Source organism: Pongo pygmaeus, chromosome 2 (genome assembly GCF_028885625.2).
Source record: "Pongo pygmaeus isolate AG05252 chromosome 2, NHGRI_mPonPyg2-v2.0_pri, whole genome shotgun sequence".
Lineage (NCBI taxonomy): Eukaryota > Metazoa > Chordata > Mammalia > Primates > Hominidae > Pongo > Pongo pygmaeus.
Genome location: NC_085930.1, coordinates 101,267,613 through 101,283,875, shown reverse-complemented (window position 1 = coordinate 101,283,875; position 16,263 = coordinate 101,267,613). Strand labels below are relative to the sequence as shown.

The following is a 16,263-nucleotide window of genomic DNA, read 5'->3' as shown; positions in this document are numbered from 1 at the left end:
CCTGGGGTTGAAGGTTGGTTCTAGGGGTTCCTCCCACCAGCCCATAAATCTTAGTTACCAAGGGGCAGTCAGAGGCAGTCCCAGGGAGCCCAGCAATCCGTCCACACAGCATTACAGCAAGCTGCAGTGTGAGCCAGGAGAACTGACAGGAGACAACCCAAGTTACAGAAACTCAAATCGAAGAGGCTGCAGCCATAAAATTCTGTTTAAGACTGTAACATGGAAAAAATGTTTATACGTTAAGTACAAAAGGGACATAAAATTGTATATACAGAATAATGACTATGTAAACACCAAAAATCTATGCACAGAAATGTCTAGGGGGAACATAAAAGATTAACAGTGGTAGCATTTGGGTGGCAAACTTGATTCTTTCTAAAATTCCCAAATTTTCATTAATAAGCAGTAATTATGATTGAAACGGGAAATAATTTAAGTACCCAGTGCAGTGTCACTGTCAAATAAACATCAGTGGCTTTGGCCCCGATTCCTAAGGTGGCAAACGCCGCTGCCCCACTCCCCACCCATCCCCAATAGGGCTCGAGCACCTCTAGCCCTGCTGAGCACGTCTGTGCAGCCCCAGCCCTCAGCATGTCTTCCACTCACTTCCAGCTGTATCTTTTCCCTTTCCTTCTTAATTCAGGAGGCAGCTTTGCAACCACAGGGCCCAATGATAGAGACCGTGAGGTGGCGTTTTTTTTGTTTTGTTTTTTTTTTTTTTTTGAGATGGGAGTTTTGCTATTGTTGCCCAGGCCGGAGTGCAATGGCACAATCTCAACTCACCGCAACCTCCGCCTCCTGGGTTCAAGCAATTCTCCTGCCTCAGCCTCCCAAGTAGCTGAGATTATAGGCGCATGCCACCACACCCAGCTAATTTTGTATTTTTAGTAGAGACGGGGTTTCTCCATGTTGGTCAGGCTGGTCTCAAACTCCCAACCTCCGGTGATCCGCCCGCCTCGGCCTCCCAAAGTGCTGGGATTACAGGCGTGAGCCACTGCGCCCGGCCTTGAGGTGGCATGTTTTCAAAGAACATGGTGCCTCAGTTTTGGACACACAGGAACTCAAATACAATCATTTTCCTGCTGCTAAGTAATGCTTGGTGGCTGCTCTGGTTGCAGATATGTGAAGTTAGGTAGCCTTTCCTGTTAACCCACGGTTCCAAGCACTCTCTCTTAACAATCATTCCTATTGTGAATCTTCTACCCTGAAAAGCCAGGGGTGGGCAATAACAATTAAGATCATTTGGTTTCTAAAAGTTCTTCTTCTCTGGGAAAGCAGAGCTATACAGTGGGTGGCATCCTGTAGATTCTAGTCTACATTTGGGAAAGGTGTACGCCTCTTGCACTTTCAGTTGGAGGAACAAGTCAAAAAGTAATTGCTTAAAAAAAAAAAAGTGCTAGCAATTCACAGCCTATTCCTGCCCGCTGAACAGAAGTTGTGATGCCTTGATTTACCCCCTAGCAGCTACATATTCTTGAGCAAGTCATAACCCTATTGTGCCTCAGTTTCTGGATCTGCAAGGAGTGTTGCCTGCATAAATGTTTGTTTAGGAACTTAGTAAAATGACATACCACTCTCTCTGCTCAAGGCCATGAGCCAGCTGCAGCTCATGTCACTCAGCCTGGGCCTGACCAGAGTCCTTTCCTCTTCCAAGAGAAAGCAAGGAAAAGCAGCAAGCAAGCAGACATACCAGGTCAACGGGAGTGATCTATCATTGGCAACGAGGCCTCAAACAAACTGCAAATGCTCTGGCTTCAGCACCTTATCCCCAAATGCCACAAACCAGACACGGAAGCCATGCAAGAGTGACTATCACACACACACAGGCACAGACAGAGTACCACCAAGCAAAAAGGGGGCTAATACTGCAGAGATGGCCCCAAAGTGCAGCTTGAGGAACACAGCGAGTCATCCCAAGACCCTCACTTAGCTGCCAAAGAAAGCGAACACTATAAGCTTTGCTTCAGTCTTCTGAAATGAAAATATTAATAAGACTCACTAATACTTGCGGCAAACACTATTAGCAGGGATGCAGTGTGTCTCCTGGGCTGCAGGACTCCATCTGCTTCAGCTGAACTCTCGGAAACTACAGATGAGAGATATATGCATACACACACACATATATGCATATCTGTATGCACACAGATGTATTTAAGTGAAGGTGCATACACTGTGCTAAAATACAAACAACAGAAATCAAAGGTCATATATAAAAAGGCTAAATATGACATATAACACAGGCCTAGAACCAGCTCTTGGTTGGGAGCTGGGGAAAGGGGGTAGTATCATCTGAAGACTATGTACACAATTTGTGGTGGGCAGGGAAGGCATCAGTGTAAACAACTCAGACTCACTTCACAATACTGGCCCACAGGTAAGTGTGATGTATCTCATGTACAAAAATAGACTCCCACCTTGCTTTTGTACAAACCAAGCTTGGTAGGCACCCAGGAGGACCGTGGGTTTGTCTTGATGACAGGGAACTGCACCAGGCTGCTGCAAAACCTTCCAGCCCTAGGGACTCACCTGCTACCCTCCCGCTACCCTCTCCTTTCCCTCCCTTTCAGGCCCTTGGGTCTTTTCCCACCCAACACCTACAGCCTGAGGCCTGCCCGACCACCTAGCCTCACACGACTAACTGCAGAAACTAATTGCATGGCTTCCTGCAAGCAAGGTCCTTCTGTATCTGTCCCTTTCTCTGACCCCAAGATATATGAATATGTTTCTGTAAATGTTTGGCACCTAAGAAACATGATGGTTGTGGATAATGCCACAAGTACACAGGGAGACCCAGTAACAAGACATGCAGGGTGAGGGCGAGCGGCTGAGCTGCCCAAGCATTTCAAAACCAGGACTTTGGCTTCCCATGCAGTTGGAGGGTAGAAGGGATGTGCGGAACTGATGACTTCACCGGCTCCTCAGCAGCATGTACATTCAAATTGAAGATGCTTGAGAGCCCCACTACAGCAAATCATGAGTCTGGTCACTCGTCTAGCAGAGCATGGTGCAGTGACAGCTAGAAAAGCTGAGTTCCAATTGAGTCTGTTGCACCAAGAGTCCTTTTGAAGACGCTCATCAAAGTAATTATTTTCTTTTGAGCAGATGTACAGCACATCCATGGGAAGGCCATGTAAAAGGATGTTCTCCAGCCCAGTCAAATGATCCAATCCCACTATGATCTCAGTTCCCTCTGAGTTTCTTCCTGCTGGCCGCCCTCACTGTACAGAAATAGCTGAGCAGCAACAGGGTCAGTCATCAATGGTGGGCAACCAAAAGGCCTAGAAGGAGAACATAAATCAACTTTAAAAAGCCAAGCATCTCCTCACTGCCAATGGTTCTTCACATCCCACCCCACAGCAAAAATGTGCCCAACCCCAATGGCTCTGGTAGCCCTCCCTCCTAACCAACCAACCCTGATGCTCTAAGGAGACAGAAACACTCTTCCCTCTATGTGAAAGTAAACTGGTTCTGTTTTTCTCCAATAATCACTGTCCACCTTCCACCAGAGCAGACCCCCTCCTTTTTTTTTTTTAAAGGAAGGGAAAAAAAGGAGTGCTGCCTGGGAGGTGGGTGAATAGGTAACCTGCCCTCATTGCTAATCCACCAGGTTACCTCCAACAGGCCCACGCCTTCCTGGGCTGTAAAAAGTAAGGAACTGGATGGTTTTGCTGTATTTTTTCTAACATTTTTTTCCTGGTTTAAAAAAAAAAAAGCAAGGGGGCAATGTGCTCTGGGTAGGCTAGTAATGAAATGTCTCATCCCCGAATACCCAGGCAGGTTTAGGAGATCACAAGGGAAAATCGGAGCTGAGACTCACTGATCTTTTGTTCTGTTAGTAGTATCTAGGAAGAGACAAGGGCCTGGAGTTAATTCTAAGTGGTGAGTTATGACCAACTGTAGAAATTTCTGGGAATTTGGCGTAAACCAACAGGAATGGAAAACTGAAACCACAAAAGGCCGGTTCAGAGTATTTTAAGGAGCAAAAAAATTGCCAAGCGTAGCCCAGGTACTTTGGACCTAAAATTAGGGTCCAGAGCAAAAACTGGCCTATGATCTCCTTGGAGCTCAAAGGTGATTCCTGATCACCTCTAGGAAGAATAAAAATGAAAGACAAGACCAGCCCAGCCAGAGATCAAATAATAGGAGATGAAATAGGGAAACCACCAGTTGAGAAACATGTACTTGGATGCTTGTAATGTACCTATGCAGAACACAGCTTGCTGTGCTTGTTGAGGCACCCACCACCCCAACTGGAAAGGGTCCCTGAGTGGCAGATACCTCTTACTGTTCACATACCATGTTGGAACACGCGCTGGCAAAAGTCATGAACTTGGGGTTGAATTGCAAACAGGTAATCGGGCCTGTGTGTTTACCATCCAACACAGCTACTTTTATACCACTCTCTCCATTCCAGACATGGATCTTGCCATCCTCTGAACCTAAAGAGGATATTCAAGGAAAATGTAACAGCTCAAGGCACAATACAAAGACAACTGGAAATGACACATGGATTGAGATCTGAGGATACGCCAAGCTTTAGGACCCATCCCTCAGGCAAAATTGAGAGGGAGGAGAGGCGGTGAAGGAAGGACACTTTGGAAATTGATCTTGACCCTAGCTATTTGTTCACAGGCATGTCACTTCCCCTCTAACTTTGGTTTTCTCATCTAAAAAAGGGGCCAAATACCATTACCCTACCAACAGGCAGCCACTAAGATGACTGAATGTAGGGTTACACCAGGACATTAGTATTACTAATAAGGTAGTGCTTGTGGAGTTTAACTCAAATTTTGGTCCAGTCAGGGCAGTTAAAAGACACTATGTCCTTGGCATAATGTGCTATACAGAAATCTGAGAACATCTATCAAATAGATAATAATGTCTCAGTTAATAATTTAAACAAAGAAATGCATAGTACCAGAGAAATAACCCCCACAGGGGATAAGGGAAACTCACCAATCATAATAAACTGAGAGTCTGGAGTAAATGAAGCCTCCAGTGTGACAGCTTTGCTGTTGGCATAACCCTAAAACAAAACAGAGCAGTTCTTTTGTTGTTACAGAGCCATTAATAAAAACAGCTGCCTACAAACACTGACTCAGCACATGCATCACCTTCCTTTCCATGAAACCCTTTCCTTGTCATGTACTACACCACCAAACTTCCAAATGTGGCTGCCATCCTTGACAATCCACTCCCACCCTCAACTCTGTATTCAAGGTATACTCAAGAGGACAAAAAAACTTTACTGTTAGGAAATTATTTTATATCTAAATACCAAACTTGGGTCACTTGGTGAGAAATGAACATCTACAAAATCCAAGAGAGGTAAGTTCATGAGCAGGAAGAAAATACAAGTGCATGCCTTCATGAGTAAGTCAAGAGTAACTGTTGGTCTCCACCAACCAGCTAACATAATTCTTAGCATAGGAAGTATGAGCATGGAAATAGCCATGCTTGAAGGCTGTCAGCTCACCCCAAACGTGTGCATCACCACTCCTTTGAATGCATCAATCAGACGAATGAAGCTGCCGTTGGTGGAAATGAGGATGAGCTTGCCATCGTTGCTGAATTTAAGTCCTGTCCACTCACAAGTTCGATCATACTGCATCTTAAAGGTAGCAAATGGCCCCTGCAAAAGATAAAAAACAGTAGCCCCAGCCAAGGTATATTAATAATTTCTTCTGCTAGAGCCAATTCCCATCCTATTCCTTTAGATTACTTTTTGACTAAGGAAAGCAGAGAATGAGCTACTTCTCTGCCGCTCTCTAATATCTACCATATTTTTCCTTTTGTAGAAAAGGCTCTTACAGGGCCGGGCACGGTGGCTCACGCCTGTAATCCCAGCACTTTGGGAGGCCAAGGTGGGTGGATCACCAGAGGTGACGAGTTTGAGACCAGCCTGACCAACATGGTGAAACCCGTCTCTACTAAATACAAAAAATTAGCCAGGCGTGGTGGCGGACACATGTAATCCCAGCTACTTGGGAGGCTGAGGCAGGAGAATCACTTGGAACCCGGAAGGCAGAAGTTGCAGTGAGCTGAGTGAGATTACACCACTGCACTCCAGCCTGGGCAATAAGAGCAAAACTCTGTCTCAAAAAAAAAACCCCCCAAAAAAACAAAACAAACAAACAAACAAACAACAACAAAAAAAAACAGCTCAAAGATCTCAAAGATTCAAAGATTTACCTTATCAAAAGAACGAAGGTCATAAAGCTTGACCATTTCAGAGTTGACACCTGCAGCGAAAATTAACCCTTCTGGATCAAAAGAACAAACTGGCTTCCCCTGCAGATGCATGAGGCCCTAAGGGAAAAGAAATAAGAAATACACTAAAACACACATGCCACAACCATACCTGGAATAACCAAAGACTGCTAGTACAATGGGGAAAAAGAAAATGAATCCAGGACCTTACCACTATATAATTTACTTTTCCCAATTTAAACTAAGAAAGGCATACAAACAAATATCAGCCTACCTACAGAACAGAAAAAGCAAACATAAAACTAAAATGAAGCTTTTAAAAAACAGGTCTCCAGACAACAATTTCTGATCAACTCTAACTGCACAATATTACAGACACAGAATTCAAATAAAAATAAATCCCTTGAAGCTAAAAGCTCTAGGAACACTTCTAAAAACATTAAGCTGGCTGGGCACAGTGGCTCACGCCTATAATCCCAGAACTTTGGGAGGTCAAGGTAGGAGGATCACCTGAGGTCAGGAGACTAGCCTGACCAACATGGAGAAACCCTGTCTCTACTAAAAATACAAAATTAGCCGGACATGGTGGTGCATGCCTGTAATCCCAGCTACTCGGGAGGCTAAGGCAGAAGAATCGCTTGAACGCTGGAGGTGGAGGTTGCGGTGAGCCGAGATTGCGCCACTGCACTCCAGCCTGGGTAACAAGAGCGAAACCCTGTCTCAAAACAAAAACAAAAACAAAACAATAAAAAACCCACAACAATTAAGCCACAGAGTACAATGCAATCTACACTAGATTAGGCTATGTGCTTAGCAGCTACCAACTAAAAAAACAGATTTTCTCCAAAGTTTAAACAGACCCTGTGATCCCAGAATGGAACCACTGTTTTCTCCCTTCTTTGAGAGGTAGAGTTCATTACAGTGCCTACCAAAGAAAATGCTCAAAAAGTATAACTGTGAGGTACCATTACCTGGCAGTTAGGAGACCGGAGATCCCAGAGTCGAATGGTTTTATCAAGAGACCCAGAAATGAAAGTGTCATCCACAGGTGACATGGACAAGGCCACCACCCTGCAATACATCGAGATAAATAGGAGTTGATGCGAAATATTAGCAAAAATTGGATGTGAATTCTAAACCACTCTGCCTACCTATATGTATATACCTGTTCTCCCAAAATTGCCATTTTAAGAAACACAATAAAACACACATACCACAACCATATCTGGAACAAAGAAAGGCAACTAGTATAAAAAAAAAAAAAATTTAAAGCTACAAAATAAAAATATATGATTCCAATGCAAATCAAAACCACAATGAGATACTACTCCACAACCTCTAGCATAGCTATAATAAGAGAGATAACAAGTGTTGGTGAGGATGTAGAGAAACTGGAACCCTCATACATTGCTAATGGAAATGTAAAAATGGTACAGTTGCTTTGGAAAAGTTTTTCCAAAAAAAGTTACCATGTGACCCAGAAATTCCACTCCTAGGTATTTACCCAAGATAACTGAAAATATATGTCCACACGAAAATGTACACATATGTTCAGAGCTGCACTATTCATAATAGCCAAAAAGTAGAAATAACCCAAATGTCCATTAACTAATGGATGGACAAACAAAATGTGCTATATCTATACACTGGAACATTATTTGGCAATAAAAAGTAATAAAGTACTGCTTCATGTGACAACATGGAGGAATCTTGGGAACACCATGCTAAGTAAAAGAAGCCAGGCACAAAAGATCAGATATTAACTGATCCATTTACACAAAATGTCTAGAATAGGCAAATCTATAGAGACAGAAGTAGATCAGCGGTTGGTAGGGGCTGAGGGAGTGATTACTAACGGGTACAGAGTTTCTCTTTGGAGTGATAAAAATGTTCTGAAGTTAGATGATGGTGATAGTTGTCCAACTTTGCAAATATAGTAAAAACCACTGAATTGTACATTTTTAAAGGAATCATTTACAGTATGTAGACTGTATCTCAATTAAAAAAACACAAAAAAGCATGATTCCTTATCAAGATGTGTGAGGACTACATGGATATTCTCAAACCTAAGTGGCATCAGCATCACCTGGAGGGTGGGTTAAAACAGATTGCTAGGATCTGCTCCCAGAGCCTCTAATCCAGTAGGCCTGACTTGGGGTCTGTGAATCTGAGTTTCTAACTAGCCCCCAGGTGATGGGTGAGGCTGCTGTTTTGGGCACCACACCTAGAGAACCACAAGCCTATGCTAACAGCAACTGTATTCCTTTTTTGGTCCCCCTTTGTGGTTATGCCATCAAGAGATACTCACTTAAAAACATTTACTTCCAATGTAACTCAACTAACATCTGCACCAGCTCCTCAACTTAAAATTTTAAAAGGTATTGTTAAAAGCCAAAATTTCCTGAGAATGCTGAGGAGGTAATGAAACACAATGAGCAGGCTGGGTGCGGTGGCTCATGCCTGTAATCCCAGCACTTTGGGAGGCCAAGGTGGGCGGATCACCTGAGGTCAGGAGTTTGAGACCAGCTTGGCCAACATGGTGAAATCCCACCTCTAATAAAAATACAAAAATTAGCCGGGCCTGGTGGCGTGCACCTGTAATCCCAGCTACTTAAGAGGCTGAGGCAGGAGAATCACTTGAACCCCAGAGATGGAGGCTGCAGTGAGCCAAGATCACACCACTGCACTCAGCCAAGATCACACCACTGCACTCCAGCTTGGGAAACAGAGCAAGGCACCGTCTCAAAAAACAAAAACCAGAATGAGCGGAACACATTGTGGACATGTAATTTTACGCCATGGCATTCAGCCCAAGAGCTCAGCACAAGACTCTATGCTGAGAAGTACAGGGAACACATGGAGAAGTAAGACCCTGACCGTAAGGAATTTTAACTGTCCAGTCCACATGACTCCAAGAGGACCAGAGAAGGCTTCTAGAAAGATACAACATCTGAGGTGGAAAGGATTTCAAAGGGAGACGCCTTTCTGAAAGGTGCCAGACAGGAAGGCATGAGGCCCATGTTCAAGAAGTAGCCCAGAGTTCACCTTAATGGGAATGGTAGGAGAAAATGCTGGGAAAATGGGTCAGAGCCAGAAGGGACAGAACCTGACTACAAGGGGAAGGAGCAATGAAAATGTAGAGAACCATTAAGAGAGATTGTGAAGCAATCAAACTGCAATCCAGGATGCCGAAGCAGGATGGTAAGAGATGGGAAGATTAATTAGGAGCTAACAATAATTTACCTCACAGGGCATGAGCCAGGGCAGAAGCAAAGGAGAGAACACAGAGGAAAGTGACACATGAGGTTAAACCTAGGGAGAACTAAATAGTTTAACAACTCACTGAATATGATGGCAGGGGAAAAAGAGTGAATTAACAACAGATGCTTTGAGCCAGAACTGAAAGAGACAGAGATGAAGAAATATGAGGAAGATAGAGAGAAGCTGGCCCAAAGAATGTAACAATTATGGACAGAGTACTGGACCTGAGTATTGGAAAGCGTACTGGACAGAAGAGACAGCTACAAAGATGCGTATAAAACATGTAGGTGGTGCTGGGCGCAGTGGCTCATGCCTGTAATCCCAGCACTTTGGGAGGCCGAGGCGGGTGGATCACCTGAGGTCAGGAGTTTGACACCAGCCTGGCCAACATGGTGAAACCCTGTCTCTACAAAAACACAAAAATTAGCTGGGCATCATGGTGCGTGCCTGTAATCCCAGCTACTCGGGAGGCTGAGGCAGGAGAATCGTTTGAACTCAGCAGGCAGAGGTTGCAGTGAGCCAAGATCACGCCATTGCACTCCAGCCTGGGTGACACAGTGAGGCTCCATCTCAAAAAACAAAAAAACAAACAAAACCTGTAGGTGGAAGGTGGGTCTGAAATTGATAACAGACATGAGCTAAAAATACTGATTTGGGAAGCCACCTGAATGGAGGTGAATGAAATCAGCTATGGAGATAAGAAAGCGGGTAAAATATTTGTTTATTTTAGAGTCAAAACAGAGGCTGAGAACTACAAGAACAGAACCGACATGGGAAAAGTCACCTGCTACAGGAAAGTAAGTTTTACTGAGAGGTTAAGCACCAAGAAAAGCCCAAACCAGTGGGTTTTTAACTAGAGGCAGCAGGGAATGAAGGATAAAGGTTTGGATAAAGCCCCATAGACGATTCTGGGACTAGTGCAAAAATGATTTCAACCGTGAACATGTGTGAGGAGGTGGAGATGGGAATGTACAGATTCTTCTTTCAAGTTTGATAGTGAAAAGGAGTGGGTGATAGGGTCAATAAGTAGATTTAAGATAAGAAAGACCAAGTAAATTTGTAGGCAGCAAAGGAAAGGCCAATTAAGGAGATGGAAGCAAGCAGAAAGAGGAAGGTTTGTTTTGTGAAAGAAAGACCACAGCTTTCTCAAGGAAAGGATTCCAAGGAAGACAGGAATTTAGGTGGAAGGGATAGATGTTTAAAGAACTCTTTTTTGTGGAGACACGGTCTTGCTTTGTCGCCCAGGCTGGAGTACAGTGGCACAATCATGGCTCACTGCAGCCTCAACCTCCCAGACTCAAGCGATCCTCTCACCTCAGCCTCCCAAAGTGCTGATAACAGGCCTGAACCACCACACCCAGCTGAAAGAACTCATTTTGCATAGCCTTGATTTTCTCATAAAAGGAGGGACAAAGTCATCTATCAAGAATCAGGAGGTCGGCTGGCCGGGTGCAGTGGCTCACATCTGTAATCCCAGCACTTTGGGAGACTAAGGCGGGCGGATCACGAGACCATCCTGGTTAACATGGTAAAACCCCGTCTCTACTAAAAATACAAAAAACTAGCGGGGCTTGGTGGCAGGTGCCTGTGGTCCCAGCTACTCGGGAGGCTGAGGCAGAAGAATGGTGTGAACCCGAGAGGCGGAGCCTGCAGTGAGCCAACAATGCACCACTGCACTCCAGCCTGGGCGACAGAGCGAGACTCCGTCTCAAAAAAAAAAAAAAAAAGAATCAGGAGGTCAAGAGGTTGAATAATTGGGAAGACTGGAAAGCATGTCAAACAACTGCATCAACTCTTAATTACAAATGGTACATTTGTGAACATTAATTTGAATAAAAACAAGCAAAAACATCTACTTATCATGAGCCATCCTTTGTCTGAAACCAGTTACCACTGGCTGCCACCTTATTTCACCCTTATTTCAGCAACACAAATGGCCTGCCCAACTGGAAGTGCAACTTTTTTTTTTTTTTTTTTTTTTGAGACAGGGTCTCGCTCTGTCACCCAGGCTGGATGGAGTGCAGTGGCGCCACCTTGGCTCACTGCAGTCTCTGTCTCACGGGTTCAAGCAATTCTCGTGCTTGAGCCTCCGAAGTAGTAGGAATTACAGGCACACACCACCAGTCCTGGCTAATTTTTGTATTTTTTGTAGAGACAGGGTTTCACCATGTTGCCTAGGCTGGTTTCGAACTCCTGCACTCAAGCAATCTGTCCTCCTCAGCCTTCCAAAGAGCTGGGATTACAGGCATTAAGCCACCACGCCCGGCCTGGAAGTGCAATTTCTAACAGGAGGCTCTCAGGCCATCTCCTGTCAGCGCTCCATACCAGTCGAAACCATCCTGGGTTACCGTACATTTGCAAATGGATGCAGGAAAAAATCCCCCAAGTGATTAAAATATTATCCAGGGGAAAATGTGTTTAACATTCAAACAAAAGTTGAAAAATTAGAGAAAAAAGTAACTAGGGGCATTGGGGTGAAGAACAGAGAGAAGCGACCTGCATTACAATACAGAAAAAGGAGATAAACTTCTTGATTTTAAAAAAAGGACTTTCTTTGCATTCTCATTAAGATCTTTAAATGGAACATTTTTACATAGGGGCCCGCTGAAATGGGGGCCACATATACTGGAAGGCCTCATAAACACAAATAGTCCTTTATTAAGGGATATGTGAGATTTGGTATTCCTAAATGCCAAATCTAATTTTTACTACATAGGTTTTCACTGAATATCTTTAATCCACATTTTTTCTAGTTTTATATGTATATATAAAACTAGAAATATATATATCTAACTAGAAATATATAACTATAACTAGAAAAAAAAATATATATATATATCTTTGAGACGGAGTCTTGCTCTGTCGCCCAAGCTGGAGTGCAGTGGCGCGATCTCGGCTCATTGCAACCTCTGCCTCCCGGGTTCAAGCGATTCTTCTGCCTCAGCCTCCCGAGTAGCTGGGATTGCAGGTGCCCGCCACCATACCTGGCTAATTTTTGTATTTTTAGTAGAGATGGGGTTTTGCCATGTTGGCCTGGCTGGTTTCAAACTCCCGGCCTCAGTGATCCGCCCGCCTCGGCCTCCAAAAGTGCTGGGATTACAGGTGAGCCACTGCACTGGGCCTAGTCATATTTTAACTGAGGTATCTCTGAACACGTACCCCTGCACCTCTATAACCTCAGTAAATCAAGAGTTGACTATTTAAGAGAAGATGAAGAATGCCAAGCAGTAGTGAGGAAGTAGCTTCAGTTCACTAATAAGCTCTCTCTAGCCTTCTATTCTCTGGGTAACCTCAGGGATAAAAGAACTATCTGCTTCTATAATACGTGGGTCTTACCTTTTGCTGTGTCCAGGAAAGTATCTGATGTATTTGTTGTCATGCAAGGACAAGTAACGAATAGTATCTGTAAAAAGACAAACAAGTTAGGATGATATCACGCTATTTAAAAGAAATTTACTTTGCATTTTCATCTTGAAAAGACAAGGTCAAATAATCCATTGTATTCTATATCCCAAGCAAGGCATGAATAAATAATGGTGAATAACTCTACTCTGCAGCTGAAGAGTGGGTATGTAGATTTCACCTAACTCAAAAGCAGAGTTAAGTTGACAGCATAGAAAGCAATGTTTGAAATGACCTTTTATTACCAATTTGGTTTCTTCATAATTACAATGCAACTCCCACCCTGCAAATATACCCTGGCCAAAAAACAAAACGAGTAAAGCACACATAATAATTTTAGATACTGGTCTAGTGTCCACAGAATGGCAAACCTTAAAGAAAAATATGTGGCTGTTGAGCGAACACACTTAAAGAGGTGAGCAGCCATGGCAGTTAAACTGAAGATCAGGTTGAACCCTGGCAGTAATTTTTGTCTAGAGTTCTCCATCAGTGTGTTGACCCACTCTCAACTCATTTATTTGAACAGTCTTCAATTAGAGACACAAATTACAATGAAATAAAACAAAATGTCAGAGAAGTGATGTCAAGATCTGGGTTAAAAAGCTCTTAAGACATTAAAAAAATCAAATTCTTATACCAATGAGTAATAGCAGTGGGATTTTGACAATATTAAAGAAAGGAACAATCAGAGATTTGTGCTTGGGGAAAAATAAGACAAAGACTCAACCAAATGATTCTATCTGAAAGAGTAAACAAACAAAAAACATGGTGGCGGTAGAGAAATGAAGTGCCATAAAGAATAAAACTGCAAAATAGAAAAGTATTATCCCCTTAAAAAGACTAGGAATAAGGAAAAATTGTTGAGAAACAGCTAAGGGAAAATGGTACTAAAATGCAGAAAGAAAAGCATAGAAAGAACATTCTGAAGGCATACAGAACATAGGAATAAAGGGGTTGAAAGCATCGAGTCATCCCAGGGGTTCACAGGGGTGCTTTCTAATAAGAAGGCATTTAACTTGGGAGGGGGAATAGGAGAATAGGGATATTTGTATATTCCATTCCATAACTTGAACACTACACAATTTTCCTTGAAAACATCTTCAAACTTTTTGAATGACAACTACAAAGTATTTCTAGTTATTCCACTGCTAACAATGACTCACCTGCCCTAAGAAGAAAAAGACTTCCTCACCATTACCTGGTTTCCCAGAGATGAGCAGGGTGACGCCATCCTCTCAGCCCCACTTGGCAGCTGGCGCGCTGTTCCTGGCAAGGCAGTGGCCTGTACAGTTATCTCCTGTACCGGGTGGTATCATAGACCCTCAAACTGTACAAACTACTACCTCAGCCTGGAATCAGGCAAAAGGAAACGGAGCGCTGGAGGAACTCTTCAGGATGCACTTGAGACAGGAAAGGGAACATCCTCACAGCAGAGGCTTGGCAGCAAAGCTACAAGTGCCACACATTTGCCTCATCTTGCACCACATTTGGAGAATCCTCATTTAATCACTCAGAAAAACAGCCCAACAGAAGAAATAAACCAGTCATTCGGATGATCACATAGACACGTTTCCTCAGGATCCTAAGGTTTTACATTCTTATCCAAAATCATTAACTACACTGCTTCCTTAGAAAACCACTTCTGAAATACAGGCATGAAAAGTAGAAATGATATACTTAACTAAAAATCAGTACAGGCAGAAGAGTCTCATTTAAAAAAAAAAAAGAAATGGAAAAAAAAAGGACTTCCGCCCATTCTGCTCTGAGATAGGCACAGCCAAAATAGCAGTATAAGCTATCCTTGTGGAATGACATTAGAAAAATCTTTGTTGTTTTTTTGAGATGGAGCCTCACTCTGTCACCCAGGCTGGACTGCAGTGGTATGATCACCCTAGACCTCTAGGGCTCAAGCAATCCTCCCACCTCTCTTACAAGTGGCTGGGACCACAGGCGCGTCCCATCACACCTGGCTAATTTTTGTATTTTTTGTAGAGACGGGGTTTTCCCACGTTGCCCAGGCTAATCTCGAACTTCCGGGCTCAAGTGATCCACTCTCCTAGGCCTCCCTAAGTGCTGGGATTACAGGCATGAGCCACTATTTAGCCACTGGCCTAAAAACAACCTTACTGCAAAATGTGAGATGATCATCAATAAACCACTGAAATAAGTTTAAAAACAGAATCCTGGCCGGGCGTGGTAGTTCACACCATAATCCCAGACTTTGGGAGGATGAGGCAGGCAGATCACTTGAGGTCAGGAGTTCGAGACCAGCCTGACTAACATGGTGAAGTCCCATCTCTACTAAAAATACAAAAATTAGCTGGGCTTGTTGGTGGGTACCTGCAATACCAGCTACTTGGGAGGCTGAGGCAGGAGCATCGCTTGAACCCAGGAGGCTGAGGTTGCAGTGAGCCGAGATTGCACCACTGCACTCCAACCTGGGCAACAAGAGCAGGACTCCGTCTCAAAAGAATAAAGAATAGGCCGGGCACGGTGGCTTACAAGGTCAGGAGATCAAGACCCATCCTGGCTAACATGGTGAAACCCTGTCTCTACTAAAAATACAAAAAATTAGCTGGGCATGGTGGCACGCGCCTGTAGTCTCAGCTACTTGGGAGGCTGAGGCAGGAGAATTACTTGAACCCGGGAGGCGGAGGTTGCAGCGAGCTGAGATCGCGCCACTGCACTCCAGCCTAGGCAACAGAGTGAGACTGTCTCAAAAAATAAAAAAATAAAAAAATAAAAAAAAATAGAAAATAAACAAAAAAATTAAAGAATTCTAACATGAAAGTGTTACAGTTCAGTTACCAAGACAATCTGTTAACTTAGGACTTATCTCGAGAAATGCAGGCAAAAACAGAGATTGTTTATTATAGAAAGAAACTCACAAGTTCAATTTCTAAAAGTAACTCTTTACTCTTTAGATCAAAAAACGTTCCTGGAATCAGAAGTGACTAAGGTTGGGAAAACACCAAAACTATTCTAACTTCCCTTAAACTATCATAGTTCAAGCATTTGTGAAACTTTTCTCAAATCTCTATCATTTTGAAAGAAAAGGTCCTGTTGTTTATCACTTGCTGTGTGTCAAGTGTTCTTTCCTTTTATTTGTTCTAAAAGTGTTCTTTTTGGAGATGGAGTCTCGCTCTGTCGCCCAGGCTGGAGTGCAATAGCGTGATCTTGGCTCACCACAACCTCTGCCTCCCAGGTTCAAGCGATTCTCCTGCCTCAGCCTCCCGAGTAGCTGGGATTATAGGCGTCCACCACTGTGCCCGGCTAACTTCTGTATTTTTAGTAGAGACGAGGTTTCACCATATTGGCCAGGCTGGTCTTGAACTCCTGACCTCAAGTGATCCGCCCACCTCGGCCTCCCAAAGTGTTGGGATTACAGGC

The 16,263-nt window shown here is 43.6% G+C and overlaps 1 protein-coding gene across 2 annotated transcripts in view; it reads right to left on the bottom strand.

Moving 5' to 3' along the window:
* Nucleotides 1-200: 200 nt before the first annotated feature.
* WDR82 (WD repeat domain 82) overlaps nt 201-16,263 on the bottom strand; it is a 33,736-nt gene continuing 17,673 nt past the window's right edge. For both annotated transcript variants that reach the window (XM_054483749.2, XM_054483748.2), the window contains exons 3-9: nt 12,808-12,874; nt 7,182-7,281; nt 6,193-6,309; nt 5,477-5,632; nt 4,957-5,026; nt 4,297-4,439; nt 201-3,278 (exon numbers count right to left, since the gene is read on the bottom strand). In XM_054483749.2, coding sequence (XP_054339724.1) covers nt 3,249-3,278; nt 4,297-4,439; nt 4,957-5,026; nt 5,477-5,632; nt 6,193-6,309; nt 7,182-7,281; nt 12,808-12,874 — 683 coding nt within the window. In that variant the 3' untranslated portion in view covers nt 201-3,248. The remainder of the gene's footprint in view (nt 3,279-4,296; nt 4,440-4,956; nt 5,027-5,476; nt 5,633-6,192; nt 6,310-7,181; nt 7,282-12,807; nt 12,875-16,263) is intronic.